The sequence below is a fragment of the Patiria miniata genome, unplaced genomic scaffold (assembly GCF_015706575.1).
Source record: "Patiria miniata isolate m_02_andy unplaced genomic scaffold, ASM1570657v1 HiC_scaffold_4, whole genome shotgun sequence".
NCBI classification, from domain to species: Eukaryota; Metazoa; Echinodermata; class Asteroidea; order Valvatida; family Asterinidae; genus Patiria; species Patiria miniata.
In genome coordinates, this window is record NW_024037071.1 from 2,642,071 (window position 1) to 2,658,157 (window position 16,087).

Sequence of the window (16,087 nt, forward strand, 5' to 3'; positions counted from 1 at the left end):
GAGAAACCTTGGCCGAAGATTGGATGAGTGGAATTTTAAAATCTCACACGATTTTAACGATTTTCCTTTTTTTTATATAAATTTTATTTTATTATCCTCTTTTTTTCTTTCTTGAAGTTAGTGACTTTTGATTGGAAGGTATACCGTCATGATAAAGGCACAAAAGATCAGGTCTCCCTCTCCGCGAATTTACCGCACGAAATCCAATAAAATCGTGGCGGTTTTATTAGGGACTATAATTGTGCAATTAATGACGGCCAATTAACCGCGTATATTGAGACGGGGAAGGGCAAGTTGAGCCCACAAGATCAAGACAGAGCAACTGGCCTTGAGAATTTGTCGTCGTATATCCGCCACAGACGATTTTTTTTCCACCTTGGTTTCGTCGCCAATTAAAATGCCATCGGTTCCAGTCAAACGAGAAAAAAAGGAGGGATGCGCTCAACCGAACGTGTCTTTCTTTGCATGATGTTAGCCAAAGGAACTCAATCTTTGATTTATGATTTTTTTTCTGACTGTTGGCTCGATCATGGTCGTGTTTGAAATTGTCTACTTGTATTTTAAAGCCGGGCCGCCGTGTCCTTAAGCCCGACCAACTAGGTTCGGTCTCCCGCTATGACATGCTCTTGGGTAGCTTAGCACGCCGTCCCCCCACATAAAAAAAATCAATAGTGACGTTGAGATCAGTAAATCGCCCGTGCGAAGCCAGATCAACCGCCTGTTGTCGGACGACGGCCAGATTTTTTTTTTGAGCGGCATTAATTGAAATCTGTCCGGTATATAAGAACTAATAATGACTCGCAAATTAATTCTATTTTATGCGTGGGGATTGCGAGCTTGAAGCGAGGGCGGAAGGTTGTATTAGGTGCGCGTGGCTCCTAAAACGGCTGACTTTTTTTGTTTAAAATAAAGTCCGAGTTGCGTTTTCGCGGTCCGGTATAAAAATACAAAAGAAAAGGTCCAATATTTCGTGATTCCATGCGATCGATTGTTTTCATGGCATTTGTTTTGTTCGTTTATCGAGGCCGAAGGTACACCCTCCTTCTTCAGAAGAGCGGGGCCAATCGAGCAGAAAGACGGTATGGATGAGAGGCTCGCGCGTGGCCTAAATTCTAACGGTCGCACGGCCGGTTGAACCAAAGCACCGGACGCAGGCAGAATGGGCGCCCGGTTGAAATGACGGCACCGCACGGTAGGCCCAGGAAGCGATCTCCCGCTCGTCAAAACACTCCTCCACGGGTTTATTGTTATTCTCTTCGCACTCGAGTCAACAAAAGCCAAGAGAAATCAGACTAAAAAATGGTGAGGATAACGCAGAATCAAGGACGCACAAACAATTTCAATGGAGTCCCCGTAATTCTGCGGCCGACCAAAAGTGGCAGAAACAACAACACTGGGCGGCTTTTCTCGCGCTGCCTTGTTGACAGTCACAACCAAACACTAATCGTTTTTATATTAATCCATCCACACACACATAACAGGCACACCAACCCACAGGTGTCACGTTTTACAGAAATATGCATGCTTGAATGTCACAAACCCCGGCCTTTATGAGTCAGCTCAAATTCGAGCCTATACATTAATGACGTCACACTCATATTCAAACTGTTGATTCCTTTTCAAAACCGATTTTTTCAAACTTGAGCTTTTTTTTTTTAGAAGCAATCATGTTTATTTAATTTACGATCTACACAAGGCCTTTAATGGGAATCAGAAAAACATACACATGTAAAGCAAGTTTTCTTAGGCACTTTATGACAAGGGCTTGCAGTTCATTTCCAAATGGTGTTTTTTTTTGCTGGCCCCAGAGGGCCAGGCTACTGTCCCCTTTGCGCCAAAGTCTCACCGACTGACTGACTGACTGACTCATTTGCGAATTAGACTTGCACAAGTCTCGTTTTGGTCACGCAATAAATGACTCGCATGATCATGGGCGTCGTCAGGATTTTTTTCTAGGGAGGGGGAGGCAAAGCACATTATTAACTAAAATCCTTGGACTTTCTCTAGCATATTCTCAATTTATCATTTTTTTTCGAGGGTGGGCGGGGGACATTTGCCCACCCCACCCTGTGGACGCCCATGTTGTTAAATGTGTATGAAATTGACAGCAATGTGACTTCGCACCTCTTTTTCTTTGTTCCTTTTTCTTTTTTCCGACTCTTTTTTTCCCGTGGCGACGCTCATGCGCATGACTACGTATACCCCTAAGACCAAATGCGTCAGGGACCAGCTCTAATATATGCTTGCCTAGTCGTGTTAGTTTCAAAATAGCATGTTGAAAACGACGCAACGGTCAGTTGTAAGACTTGCCTCAAGGCTTGAGTAGAAAGTGACCACAACGTCACTTTGGAAACAACGGTACTTCTCACTGCCTCACATCTCGAGAAAAGGCTTGTCTCTTTTTATTAATCATTTCGTAATGGCCTCAGTTTGTTCATGGAGTAACAGGGGATATAGACTACCAGATTCTTTGTCGAGTTATGTGAATTTTGGTGATCAATTCAAAAACGAAATTGATGAAAGAAAACAAATAGGATATGTACATGTGATTTATCAATAGACAATCCCACGATGCACGTAAAGCTCCACTATGATCTTAGCGGCACTCCTCTTGTTTGACAACATTATGCATACTCGTTCAGACATTTCGAGGCTTTACTTGTTGACCACTATGAACAAGATTGCCTATTTTGGGTAATTGGATATATAGTTAGACAGTAAGAGTGCGATTTGTTTGCCCGAATCGCAGGTTAAAAGCTGTACTTATGGGAATCGAATTAAATGAAGAGATGTCACAAGTGACGTTTTGCCGACGGAATAATAATGAAATAAAATGGGAGCATGGAAAGTTTCGAGAAAATCCTCCAACCTCTCGCGCGAACGACGATCGGTTGACTCCGTCCGTTCCAGAGTGTCCCCCGAGGCTACTCGGGGTTTTCCTCGCTTTGATACAGTGCCGCCGCGCAGTGGCGTTGGCGGAGGGGGAAACATTAACGCGCTAAAAGCCCGCTCACTACGTGACCTTAGAACGCACTGCCTAATTCCTGACAACATTACGATATTTCCCCCGTTCCTACGATCCTGCGAGCCGCATTCCCGACTTCATTTAGGCGCAGGGAATTCACCGGGATCTCGTAGTTACATGTATTCAAAACGCCGTGAAAATACTGCGACGAATGCTCCCGTTGACTCAGTGTGACCCACTTTTTTGAAAAAGACTAAGTATTTCGAAAGAGTGTTAAAGCGATGTCGATTTTAGGCCTGGACTGTGTTATAAGATAACTCACGAACGAAAGGAACTCGACGCGTAGAAAGGCTTGTTTTCATAAAACTCTATTTTTTTAATCACCATGCCACATATCTGATACTAGAAAATAACTTCTATTTTTAAGGGCAATTTTCCTATATGTACGAAGACCCAGAGGAGAACATTTAGGACATGAAGATTTTTGCTTCGAATCACGTGCGTACGTAATATTATCACGTAATAACGTACAATACGTAATACACAACAAAAATCTTCATGTCCCCGATGTCCCCTCTGGGTCTTCGTACCTTTGCAATACATTTTCCATTTTTACCTAGTTCTGTCTGTCTGAAACAATCTATAAACAAATTTAAAATTTGTTTTCAATAAAATTGTAACCGTTTAAAAAAACAACACTTGTTCAAATTCACACATTTCCCTTTCTTTTTTCAATATAAATTGATTTCTCAATGTAGATTTGTTTCTCAAATAACACGATTTTGGACGATACTGACTACAAACTATTTACAATAACTACTTTTTTTCTCTAGTTGATTGTTTGAGAGTGCACACCTTCATAGGTGATTTAGGGGTTTAAAGCGTGTGTGAAAGTACAAGCTATGCACGTACTGTGGTCGTCCAAAGTGTCGCGCATAACTAGGGATCGAATAGGAAAACTGGCACCTGTCTATTTTCAGGTGTCAGCTTTTGTTTCGAGTATTTAGACAAACAAAATAATAGAACTGGTGTGATTTCTTTATTTTTGGTTAACAGGCCGAGCGCGTAGGGAAAGCGTGGAAGTTAGATTGGTGCGGGTAAATTGCACTTATACATACACGTTTGTGATTATCGTCTTTTAAAAACACGCACATTTTGATACACGCGTCTGTGGAACGGTGTGAACAACAGGTGACACTAAATGCAACCTCAGCCTCGGTCTCATTACTAGCAGCTGTTGGGATCGTACTGCCCCGAACCCCATGGGGACGAGGCTGTACCAAAACGACCGTTGGGGTGAGGGAACTATGTATAGACCTCGACGTGTGTTACTCTAAAGTCAGGAATTAAGCAAAAAGGGCTGTTGGACGTTTCATGGACCCGGCATCATTTATTGATAAATGTTTCAGAGCCCGCCTCAAAACAGTAATAAAATAACAGACTTGAGAAGTCCAACATAAAAACATACATTCAGGCATTATTCAAAACCACACATGACATTAAAAGTAATTGCATCATGGACATTCGTTAAACACGACTACAAATTCAACTTCTTAGCCAACAGACCGATCAGTGGAAGTTTGAATGAAATTTTAGCATATTTGCATATTTAATTTATTCATAGCAGTCTGTATAACGGTCCTGACGTTTGTCTAATCAGTTATAACATTGGTCGGAATACTTACCATATTAGGGGAAAGGTATAATAGGATGAACTCACACTGTCGTTTATAAGACAATAATTTTAATTTCCTCTTTTTAAATGAAACGACAAAACTGACCAACATTTTGCTTTTGAAGCCCATTTTATTTGTGCACCATCATACACATTCATTCATCTTTCCTTCGTGTCCAAAAGGAAAGTACACGCACCTGTATTTACGCTTCTGTTGTCTTGTTGATTCCAACACAATAGTCCCCGATCCGATATACAACTTCTAGCAAACTTGTTGAATTGAACTGGAGCGCACGCGCACCGCTACTATATTTACCTTGTTTTATCAAGACCTCAGGTTGAAAAAAACAAAAACACAAATCTCCAAAGTGATCAAAATGATAGATAGAATTGACATCGCTTTGACACGCGTCCGATAATTTTTTTCCCGGCTTGTTCATAAGTTCTGATTAATAACTGCAGATTCCTTTTATGATAAGACGACAATGACAGAAGGGTCGCAATCACAAAAGGGGCTGGGTTTGAGTGTGGATTTCAAAGGGAACATGTGGTGTTTTTTGTTTGTTTGCGAGTACAATGCTAATAGGAGACTAACGAGATGGCTAGTGTAACGTTATTTGCTTAGCAGCAGTATTATGTATTGGTAACTAAAATACATGCGTATAGAACAAACAAACATACAGAAAAAAAAATCGCCGCGGATTGCGCGCATGCTAAATATTTGGCCGCTATTCCAGTCGTCGCAACCGAGTCGGCAATCATCTCGATTCCGTTGATTCATTAACGGTCATTTTATTTTGCGCCACAGCGCCGATCTCGCCGCGGCCCGATGAGCTCTCTCTCTTTCTCTCCATAGTCAGAGATGATCAAGGCAGAAATGCTCCCGAGAACCTCTTAAAGGAAATGTGATTATGGATAAATACATGTAATGGACGGGCGAATATTGTAAAGCGGTGATCAATTCTCTCTCCCCGCAAGTTGTCTCCCTCTTGTTTTTTTTCTGTGTCTGTTTCTTACTCTTTATCTTTTTCGCCTTGCATATAACCGCACGCTGCGTCGCTATAGTTCCCGCGCTACAGAACCCCTAACGATCTGTGATGTTGTTCCGAGGTTCCCAAACCGCGGTCTTATAATCTGGCCGCGTCGACGGATGCAAGCACGCCGGGGCCTGTCACTTCCCATCCCGGGCTCGCTCCGTTAGCGACCCGGCGCGCTGCTTCCACCTGCATTAGCGATTCCACGACACATTAGCCGTGGAAGACAAGGCGAGGGTCCACCAGGAAATGAGGGCTTTTAAGATCTTACGGTCCCTGATTGCTAAAGATGTCGCTCGCGTCAGCTCATTAAACGCCTTCCTCTGACTGGGCCAGGGAGGAGAGCGAAGCAGAGACAAGAAAAGGCGGAATCACACTGTGGAGCAGGGAGGGAAAAAAAGAAGAGAGAAACGGGGTAAAAACAGAAATATTATACAAAGAAATTGAGAATGATGATGGTATGTAATGCCCAGAAATGAAGAACATTTAGAATCCAGTCAACGGACAGTACGTTGGAATCATACAAAATGGAACTAGGAGTGTGCCAGTATACAGGCAATATTCGAAGCCTGATTTTCGGGGTTAAAAGGACGGGTTTTGTTGATGGAGGTTGTAATGTTAGGGAGAAAGTGGCAAAGAACAGTGTATGTCAAATTGTGAAGCAAAAACATGTTTATTTTTTGACATGTCATGGCCTATAAACCGGGCACAAAATATATTAAAATCGACAAGTAGAATCCCTTGACAAACTCATACTCAATGAAGCTTGGCCAAAAGGTTTGGGCAATGTAATTTGTGTAACATTGGTATGAAATTACCCAATTGTTGTGTTAAACCGGGTAAATTTTATCCACGGTTTTGGCAGAATGTGCCCAAAAGTGTATGTAGTTGGTATGTTGATTGTTGACCAACATTGGGCAAAATACCGACCCAATTCCAAAACTTTTTTGAGTGCATTGATAATAGTATATTAAGCAAGATCGTGTGTATAAGCTACTCGGGACTGGCCCGAGTAATCGTTATAGAAATTATGTTTCCCTCTCACAGAATTGAAAAGCTATAGGAACATAAAGAAGGATCACTCATTATTGGTTATGCACTAAACAAAAATATTGGGCTTTCACGATGAGTATCTTTTCCCAGACATAAATAGATGATAGGAATGTCCCAAACACTACACTATAAAAATCCTGGGTCAGATTGACCCGGAATCTGAATCCAAATTTGCTCAGTCCTTTTCTGGGTCAAAATGACCTAGAAAATGTCATTTGCGACCCCAGAAGGGGTCATTTTTGACCCCGGAAAAGGACTGAGCAAATTTGGATTCAGATTCCGGGTCAATCTGACCCAGGAGATTTTGAGTGTAATTACAAAAACACAGTCTTGTTTCGTAGTTGTGGGAACATACACTCGTCTGTACGAGGTATTTGTGGGGACCAAAAACGCTGTGGGGACAGCAGAAAGTCCCCATAACTCGGTCCTAATTTGCCTAACAATAAAAAACTTCCCCATAACACGGTGTAGGCCTACCCACGAGTGACACATAAGGCACACACCAGTTACACACGATTAACAACCATCATAGTTGACGGATGAACGGACAATTTTTTTTTCTCATGGGCCTCTTTCCCTTGTCCGTGCCCATGAACCCATGAAGTCCAACAGTCAGCCGTCCAACGGACCGTCCATTCGGCCGGGACCGACCCGATGGTTTCCCCGGTCGGTGTCCAGTGTTTTACGCTCTGATCGTAATTATGCGCGTTACTTAATGAGCCGTTAACAAGAGTACTGAGTCACCCTGTAATATACCCATTAGTTTTGGGGGTGGCTTTTAATGGTATAATTCCACACACACACAAATCAGTCTGAGTTATTAGCCTATAATGATTGCCAAGGGCATTTTTTTTTAAAAGAACTATTCTTTATCACGTTTTGTTGAACTGACCGATGATATCACCATGACGTTATTTTGAACAAAAGTCGAAGATTTAAGTGATTAAAGTAAATGGTAGTGTAAGCTACGAGTATTAGTGGTTATTGTGTAGATTTGGCATCAACACAATTTTCTTCCCTGTTGGGTAAATGTCAATGGTCATTCAATTACTTAAATCGCAATCGTCTCCTCTTGTTTCAATGATAACACGGTCGTTTAAATATCACGCGTCTGTGTAAAGGGCCATTTGACGTCGATATGATAATTTCCTCATTGTGTGTTTTGTTTTGTTTTTACCCTCGGCTTTGCATGAAAGTTCGCACTTTGTAGCCTACCTAAATGGACGCTCATCATTCAGATATGTGCAATGCAGCGTGGGCTTTTTAGAGTGGAAAACACAATCACCAAACACCTAATTTGCAAGACACTTGTGATAGCCTACTTGCCTTGTTTTGAACGCCAATATCCTTTTGTTGTTGCAACTTTACCCATTGTTACACGCGAGTATAAGATTATCTATACCTATCGGACAACTACATGTAGGCCTACAGCTACCGCTTTCCTATACTCGGGAACGACTTTGGGTCTTCTGAAATGCATTGATCTCGTTGTGAAACCATAACAGAAATGGCGTATTGGTTTGAAGGTTCGTCTCTGTGTGATGTAGGTCAAGCAAGTCATTGCAAAACCTCAGACAAAGAAATCGGTCTGTCCTGGCATGATTTCTAACTGTGTTCCACCACAGCCTGAATTTCCGTCACCATGATAGATGTCCCGCACGATAGAAATACAAGACCGAAGTGTTCTATGGACATGCTTCATTCTGTCTTATTAAATCTGACAGTCGCTGTGGAGAAGCTGGCCTTCCGTTTTGGCGGCGCTCGTGTGGGAAAACTTGCGAGACTACCAAATCGCGACACCTTTTCCTTACCCTTCTTCCTGATCCTTGATGTGGCTCGTCCCGTACTGGAGAGAGCCAATTATGGTACACTGGAGGTGGAAGTAGCAGGCAGCGCAGGCGGTCAGGGAACGATACATCACTCTTTAGAGAGGGGTGCGGATCGACCATGTTTGCACGGAGATCAGTCATTGGGCCCCCGGGTCCGCGCGCGCGCGCCCAACACGCCAATAGCGGATTGGAGAAAAAGAAAAACGGGCGCGCGCAACTCGAGTGCGGACGGTCTCGAGAGGGCCTCCTCGGTCAAAATGAAATAAACAAGAAGGTGGCACCCCGAAGTGCTCACCGAACACGAAACACTCCAGAATGGCGCGAATTATTAGGCCAATTAAATCAATCCGGAAGCAGGGGCTTTGGCCCGTTGGAACACATTGTGATGGATCGCAGCTAGCTCTGTAGACAAACCCCTCCATTGTGATGGATGATATACCACGGTACCACAGTCAAAAGTTTCAACAGTTTTTAGCCACATGTTCGGCACAAAAGCCTTTCAATAACAGGATACTGTAAGTTTGTTTGATCTAAGACGGCATGACATGCATGACATCGACACCAGCGCTCTTGGTGGACAAAATAAAAAAAAATGGTAAGAAAGCAGTAACCGTTATCGAGAGTTTGTCTTTTCCACTTTTCCTATATCGTGAACTTATATGTGAACTCCTACATCGTGTTTTTTCTTTACTTTCAACAGTATAACACTAATTTATTGGCTTATAATATGGGCTCCGTGCGCGAACAAGAGAGGGCGCTTTTTGACCCCCTATATGGCCCCAGCGGGGGGTCATACCGCGTGCGTATATGTATACTGGTTCGCGCGCGTATGGCGCGAAGTACGGTACAAAAATAGGCACGACTTAAATGTATAAGACCTTTCTACGTTAGGTTGGCAAACTGTATTTTTGCCAACCACGGGTTGCAGAACTATGGAAGGTCCAACACTGCAAAAACGAAGAAGAGTTATTACAGATAACCAAAATATTATTTGATACTTGGAAATACAACAGTGTCAACAAACATAGGCCTACAACATAATTTCTACACATGCCCGTTGACTATGTATTGAAGGCGTTGTGAGGACGTTTTCTGGAAAATAATGGTCAACCCTGGCTTCAATTTATGCGCTTGTGGCAGTCCATATAAAATGGCGTCAATGTTTACAAACAAAAGAAAGGTCTATAGCGTCTTTTGCGTAATAGCGTCAGGCGTCGTCGGCAATGCGTTCGAATGTCTCTCCAAGTGGTCTCCCCAAGGCTCCCTTTTGTACCGTTGAGGGTGTATACTTGTGCACGAAGCGGTTAGCAGGAACTTACTTTAAAAGTCAATCAATGATTCTACAATTTAAATTGCACGTACATATTGATGACTTGTGACTTTCTGCTGTTTTACTTTAGGGCGCCTGCTTAAAAGTTGGTGTAGGCCCTATATGTTTTTTTATGGACTAAACATTCTGACGGTTCGTTACCTCTGTACACAGCGGCAACCTTTGTATTGTTACGGTGATTTTTGAGAGGAGTCTGGCACCAGACCGGTATATCGTATGTCGTATATATGTTTTATGCAGACTGGTAGCTGATCGTGGTAGGCATCCGTAGCTTATTCGAACATTTACTGTGAGTAATGCGCATGGGCAAAAATGGGCTTTGGCTAAAATATGTTGGGTTCAATGGTGGACAAAATTCAAATTAGCACTGAAACCGAGGGCCCCAGTGCTCTCTTTTCTCGAGAGGATTAAAACAAAAAGAAGGTCCTCAATACACATGTACATACAATGGCCTAGCACTGAGACCCTCGGTAATCGTCTATTAAGTAATTTGATGGTTTTAAGGAATATGTCAATGTCATGAATATTGTGTGTTTCCTTTGAGTAACATATTGGTACAAAGAGATTTTAGGAAGAAATCAGCACAGTTATTTGGAGCTTTAGAGAGAAAGGACTCAGGCATACTGTGTAAAGGAAAAGCCAGTCCTATCGATACGGATGCAACATTTTCCCCAAAAGAGATACACAAACAACCATTAGATGCTTCGTAAATAAATAATCTCTCGTCGGATTAACAAGGAGCGTGTGAACCAGGGTACTCGAGACCACAAGTTGCCCGGTCGGTATACGGGCCAGATGTCGGTTCGTAGACGATCGGTGTAACGCGCTGGGCATGTGCTGTTCCGGGTAGAGCTAACCCTGTGGTCCAACGCACTTCTTCGGTACACATTGGGTATCGATTGTTGGACCAAAAGTTGGGCCGGTTGTGGTTGACAGCAGGAGGCGGAAACGCCGTTCGATGACAGCTTCTGTGGTCGAAGGGAGGATGTATCTTTATAGAAGCGTGGAAAAAAAGTTTTCGGAGTCTTAAAAATTAGCTTTCAAATGTCACATCCCATTCCCATCAAAGTCTCTGTCGCTCAAGCCAGTCACACTACGTGCGCGCCGCGCGCGTGATTCAAAACTTTTTTTTTAACCGATTGACTCCCTATACATTTTGTGCCATCGTTATTTGCCCACACTATAATTTCATTATTTGCCCACACGTTAGCGATAAAATTCAAATTTAATTTGTGACTGACTGCGTACAAAATTCAGTGATTATTTGCTCCATAAACACTGAGTCTGAACACCACGCCTTTGGCACGGAGCAGCCATTTTGAAATCAAAGCGAGGCCCTGACTTCAGGTCAGTATGTAGATTGCTAAACTATCACCTGAGAATCCAGTCCAGTCCAGTCCAGCAGAAGCTTGCCATTGTAGCCTCAATTTCAACTCGAACGCGCAAAGCTATTGTATTACAAAAAAACTTATTAGCAACATATTCGTGTATACGAACAGCTTGGGAACTTGTAGTATAGCCGAAATATATCACTATAGATACTCAAGCTAAAGACTCGCTGTAGAATAATACAACCTTTGATTTAGGTCGGACGAATGGCTGGAAATGAATTTTTGGTTCTATTTCCCATTGTGTCACTATCAATGCTCATTCAGTGACATTGATTCAAAATTAATGGCACAATATTATATGCCCTGTATATAAGTATTCTCAAGAAGGTTATCTTAGATTTCATATGACATATGTGAGAAATTTCGCCTTTTTTTGAATGGTCTGACTTAAATAATCTTTCAGTTGCCTCGTACAGTAAACGATTTCCGGCATATCGGGCGCACCGGCAAAGTCTTATCAATGATACATTTCAATAATTTCTGAATGTGCATTAAAACCTCGTTTGGCGACAAGACTACCTCGTGTTTGGATTGACCAAAAGGCAATGGGCTTTGAAGTAAGTGATACCAAAGCTTTTCAGCGCTAGCTACATTTTAGCCAAAGGACAAAGTACTATCATGATATCATCCCGTCATTAAGGGGGTCGAGTTATGGGAACAAGCACGTGCAGGGTATATCTACGGCCGCGCACCACCGTGGAGTGGGGACTTGGGTGTGGGAAGAAACGCAGCCGGTCGCCCCTTCTCGTCTCCCCTCCGACTCGCTCAAGCACCGCGACCGCTGAACAGCTACGCCGGTATTTTTCGGGGGGAAGGCCCGTATATCATGCACTCTAGTTCTCCCTAGGCAACCGTGGTAGCACAGAGGAGTCGTTCTGAAGAGGGCAACATTCGCAGTTCGATGATGATGACAACACTGTTCTCTGATAAACACTCTATTTACTAATGGATAAGTTTTTGGTATAAGAAGACAATCTAGCAGTAGGACACACAATACACACCAAAACAAAAGCCCGACATCACATGCACCTGTAGTGTGCACTAATTACTATGAACTATTTTGGGAATTGGAGTGGATTTGCGGTTATTTCAATGACAAGAAGTAAGTTCAAGTTTTATGTTTTTGAAAAATTACTTGACCAGAGCGTCAGTTAATATATAGGTTCCTGTATTTTATAAACTGTGTGACGTAGACGATCACACGTAAAGCAGCAATATAGATACTTGCAGTTTATTTGAGGAAACAATTATAAGCCACAAACAGTCCTCTGTTCAGTAACACTCTTGTCAGCCAGTATTTATTCATTTTGATTTGATATTGATCAAATTCTGTTCATTTGATTTTTCAAATCATATTGCGCCAAATGACAAAAAAATAAGGTAAAACTTGTGACAGCAAGTTTCTAAAGCTTCTTAAATTATCAAATCCCATCTAATTGCATTATGGTCGAGACCCTTGTGCTATTTTTACTGGTTCAAAAAGGGTTTCCAGTATGTTGTTGCTTAATTAATGCGAATGAGATTGCGAGGACTGGCTGTGCTGTTCTTGATCAGAAGCCCTAAGTTAAACGTTATGCCAACAATTCAATGATTTTTACCACGAAGCTCATTCCAAATTTGATGGTATACGACCAAAAACAATCTAAACCAGCCGATCGACTTCAAGCTGAGGAATATGTTGTTATTATTCCTATATTGGTAAAATCCCAGATTGCTTCACATAGTTCAACACGTGACCGAAATCCTGAGTTCACACGGATTTGTTATTTAGTTTAATCACAGCAGGCACGTTGTATCGGAGCGTCACTTTTCTGTTTATGCGTGCTGTTGTTCCGCTCAACTACACCTTCCGTTCATTGCAACACCATCGTCGACATCGATCGTTTGAACAGCTCTCCCCTCGTTGAACCTTTCAACAGAAACCGTCTTCAAATAAAGCAGCGAAAAAAGCTTCTTCCACCACTCACCTCTCGACCGGCCACCCTGGATGGCCAGAGCCAGGCCAGGCCAGGCCAGGGCATCGGGCCGGCGGCGCAGTATAACATGGCGCTCTCTCTCCGCTATAGAGTCTAGAATGTACATGTATTCCACGCCGTGCCCAATTGCCTGTCATTGTCCCTACACCGTAAATTGACAGCCTCCGCAGATTGACTGTGGACATACCGTCTGGTCAACACAAACATGCCTGTATTAATAGAAACAATAATCACACTTTGGCTATTAACTAATATAAGGACGAGTTCAGCCATCTCGGCGCACGTCTATATGACAAACCGCGGGTATATAGGCCTACGGTATAAGTGCGGCAATTTCGCGAGAAACAGCGCGCGATCGCGAGAGAAGTCAGCGGGGGCCAGGCAGCGCACTGTCCCCGTGTCTGTATGCTCACAGCACCGCTGTGTTTGCAGACTTGGTCGTTGTACTGTTCTGCTTGTACAGGTGGCCTTCCCCGAGAAAAGAAACAAAATGGAAATAACTATTGATCGCATTTAAGACCTATACGGAGCTGATTTGTTTAATACACCTTAATTTCTCGCGTCTGTTATATGAAATTGCCCCCTTTCGAAGAGGCAATCTTTCCTGATCAGCAGACTGTCTGTATTAGTAAGTTACCCATGAAGATACTTTAGCCCCAGCACAAAACTGGCCTTCCTCAAAAGTAAGTTCTCACAAAACGAATGCAACACATTAACACTGCATAATGCAGTGACATATTATAAGACAAATACAATCAACTTATGACAAATAGCGCGACACAATTTATAGTTCAAGTATTGGCGCATCACATGCACAGTACATGTGAGCATGACAATACCGAGCCTTTAAATTTTTTCCCAATGGAAAATGTATTGTATATTCTTCTATGCTGTGTATTCTACCATTAACATTTAATTCTATTATACCACAGAATGTTGAAAAAAAAAAGGATTCGGAATCAGAATGACATCTCTCCATTTAAAATCGTTTTTATTAGGGCCTACAGGTTAGAGTTGAATGTCATATGTGGCTTGCAAAATTAACTCATGCACTTTCGCGAAAAGAAAGTAGTCCGTTGTTTCCCACCATCAATTCGTTTCGATGATTCGTTTCGTTTTATTGGCGTGTGATTTTGTGAATTTTTCGGGATATGAATCACATCTGTTCGTGGCATTGTCTTTGTAGTATTGTCTGGCTGTTTTCTAAAAATGTGGTTGAAATGGCCAGATTTAGGGTTTTCCATCGATATTGAAGTTTGCCAGGAAGTAGCTTCCCGAGCGGCGCCGGTTTCTCCCTATTCCTCGTCCTATCACGTCGTCGTGTGTCCATCAAGCCTGCCAATCATCATCCAGACCAAGTGGCTGTCCTGTCGAGCGACGTTTAAACCCTTAATAATCGCAGATAAGATAGTTCCGAGCTGATGCCCGCTCTTTTGTTCCCCCCTGGCCCACAATGGGTGAAGGTGAGGTCCCTCCTGACCCCATACTGCCTGATCAGCCCGTCAGGAAAAAAACTAACCGGCGATTTGGGGCCGAGATAAGTCGGTGATAAGTGGTACCCCGGGGTTTCGTCCGTTACCCTCGGCAACACACCCTGTAATATAACCACATTGAGGGCATCACCCCTTACCCATCAGATGAGGTGAAACCTTGGGCCCGATCTGGTAAATTGCCAAGTTGAAATATGATCAAGTTACCAAGAACCAAATTTCTATGAATATATTCACAAAGTTTACAGCTTGGCTGTTAAGCCTTTTTGGCTAAGACTAAGAAACCATAGGCCTACATGTGTTTAGCAACACCACCATTCAAAGATTCCGAGACTAAGGTGCATTCAACTTGACGTTTTCCAATAGTTTTTCCCTTATTTGTTAGAAATTCTGTTCCACAGTACTAGAACCAACGTACACAGATTGTTAAAATAACATCGGCAACAAATCGAAACCCAACATAACGGTCCAGGCCGACCAGCACTTTCGAGATTTGCCATCTTTTCCACGCTATCATTCCTGACATTTTCGTTCATCTGTCAATTAAACATCTGTCTATTAAACAGTGCTTTTATATGTAGGTTTGTCACGACCATTTTGTTTTAATTCCTAAAGTACGTTCAGCGTTACGCGACAATGCCATTTGTTTTGAGTATGAGTTATGGAAATTTGTTATTTAAAAAAGAAGAACTACGATTACATTTTGGAAGCTGCCATGTCCATAAAGAAAATCATCACTCGTGAACAGGAGTTATAAAAGAGACTTTCAACATTAACTTTACAATATTTTTTTGGCTCCCTAAGAAGAAACCAGGACAAAGAGTTCTCTTTAGCTGGAAAATTGGCAAAGTCGTGTTTGTTGTGGTACAGTTTCGGCACGAGTTGAACCTTCGAGTAGAGAGTTCTTTAATTGGGCATGCGCCATTTGATCTAGAATTGGGCACTTGCCAGATTCTGAGACGAGCTCCAGCCGACCGTTAATGAACGGCACTTAACTTTAATTCGCTGTGCTGTGTTCGCGGGATAGAAGAAAAAGAGGAAGTAAAAGAAGAAAAAACTAGACGTCTGAGCTTTTCTAATACGGTATATCGGGAGAAAATGTTCCAAATTGATGTGTCGCTTTGTCTTACAATTAGGCGTGCACTTGAGGGTGTTGGGGGCTTTTAAACGTCTCAATTTGGGCGCGAAATCCCGACGCCTCTTTATCAACAAACTCCTTTCTTCCTTGAGCATTCATGTCAACCCGTTGCCATGGAAATATCACGGGCAATAAACGCCCGGCCAGTCGTTCCAGCGCCTGACCACAATTTAACAGCATCAAGTGAGTGAATATACACACAGACA

General features: G+C 42.6%; 1 protein-coding gene across 1 annotated transcript in view; it reads left to right on the forward strand.

Annotated features, from left to right (window-relative positions):
- Positions 1-16,087, forward strand: part of LOC119740049 — a 50,154-nt gene that overhangs the window by 12,564 nt on the left and 21,503 nt on the right. Inside the window, exon 3 of the mRNA XM_038215250.1 lies at positions 8,452-8,628. Coding sequence (XP_038071178.1) covers positions 8,452-8,628 — 177 coding nt within the window. The remainder of the gene's footprint in view (positions 1-8,451; positions 8,629-16,087) is intronic.